Source organism: Camellia sinensis, chromosome 9 (genome assembly GCF_055761805.1).
Source record: "Camellia sinensis isolate YWXY chromosome 9, ASM5576180v1, whole genome shotgun sequence".
NCBI classification, from domain to species: domain Eukaryota; kingdom Viridiplantae; phylum Streptophyta; class Magnoliopsida; order Ericales; family Theaceae; genus Camellia; species Camellia sinensis.
This window is the reverse complement of record NC_138969.1, coordinates 41,750,604-41,752,097: the sequence shown is the minus strand read 5'-3', so window position 1 is coordinate 41,752,097 and position 1,494 is coordinate 41,750,604. Positions and strand designations below refer to the sequence as shown.

Genomic DNA, 1,494 nt, shown 5'->3' with positions numbered 1-1,494 from the left:
GAGATGAATCATTATTGTATTTGAACATTTGATCTATCAAATCCTAATTCTCATATTTAAAGTATTTTATGGACATTTCTACCCTTATAAATATTTTTTTGAACGGTTAATAATTTGGTGATGTGAATATTCATATTATATAATGTGAATATTTAAATTGACATGTTAATATTCACATTGATGGTGTGAATATTCACATTGACAGTGCGAATATTCATATCACGGAACATTCACACTGTAAATGTGAATATTATTAGGAGTATTTTAGTAACTATGTCACTTATAGAATTTATTGAAATATAAGAAAATAATATGGACTAAATAGAACATAAATAGATAAAAAGAGATTTATGAAAAAGTGTCCCATTTATTTATTTATTATTCCGCGTGAAAAACAAAAGGAATATAATTGTAATATGAGGAAAACGTGGGGTCAAACTTTCTTCGCTACCAACCAAACCTCTAGATAGAAAAAAAGGAAAAATAAATGTATGTTCTAGTTCCTCCCACCTTCCTCTCCAAAGAAAAGTTCTATGTCCCCAAAAGTTAAATGGAACTGTTCATCCACATAACATAGACTTTTAAGTCTTCAAGTTTCATTCACACATAACACCTAAAAAGCCTGAGTGAGAGAGAGGCTAGCAAAAAAGAGGCCATGGCTCCATCCCACCAAAGTGAGCTACCTCTTAATGAGAATGACTCACAAGACATGGTCCTATGTGAAGTCCTAAATGAGGCCAATGCCCTTATTAGCCCCTCATTTTTGCCCCCCAAAACCCAAACCAGGGCTACAAATGCCCTTCAACCCAACCCTGCAATAGGGAAAAAGAAGCACTATCGGGGCGTTAGGTGTCGTCCATGGGGAAAATTTGCAGCTGAAATACGTGATTCAGCGCGACACGGTGCACGCGTGTGGCTTGGCACCTTTGAGACCGCTGAAGAGGCTGCCATGGCCTATGATAGGGCGGCTTTTAAGATGCGCGGTGCTAGGGCTCTCCTTAATTTCCCTGGTGCGATGGTGGGGCAAAAGTTTGATCAGAATTTGAGCTCAAAGAGATTGGATAAGCATGGTTGTAATTCAAGTAGTGGAAGTTCTAGTGAGGCTTCAAGTGGGATGTCAAAACCAGAATTTTGAGTTCTACATGTCCATCATGCACTTGTTGGGACATTTTAACCTTGTGACATGCTACAATAGGATGAATGTATGGTTTAAGTAAGCCTTTTTTTGTTTATATATATATATTATTTTTACCTTGTTTTATTTCATTTGTGAGTTGGTCTTAATTATGATGTGCATATAAAAGGTTGAGTTAGAAAGGCAATTCTAGATAGAAAAAAAATTACTTTGAAAATTATCTATTAAAGAAATTTGTGAATTATATTTATTTTTAATGTAATTCACATTTACACTAAATTTAATTTTATATAATGCAATTCATTTTCTTGATTTTTATTTTTTGATATCCATAACTTTTCAAATGACTTGTTGTACTT

The 1,494-nt window shown here is 34.1% G+C and overlaps 1 protein-coding gene across 1 annotated transcript; it reads left to right on the top strand.

Annotated features, from left to right (window-relative positions):
- The first annotated feature begins 509 nt into the window (after window positions 1-509).
- On the top strand, window positions 510-1,232 carry LOC114313952 (pathogenesis-related genes transcriptional activator PTI5). The gene has a single exon (XM_028260380.2). It carries the CDS (start codon window positions 656-658, stop codon window positions 1,133-1,135), a length of 480 nt encoding a protein of 159 aa, XP_028116181.2. The 5' UTR covers window positions 510-655; the 3' UTR covers window positions 1,136-1,232.
- Window positions 1,233-1,494: the final 262 nt, after the last annotated feature.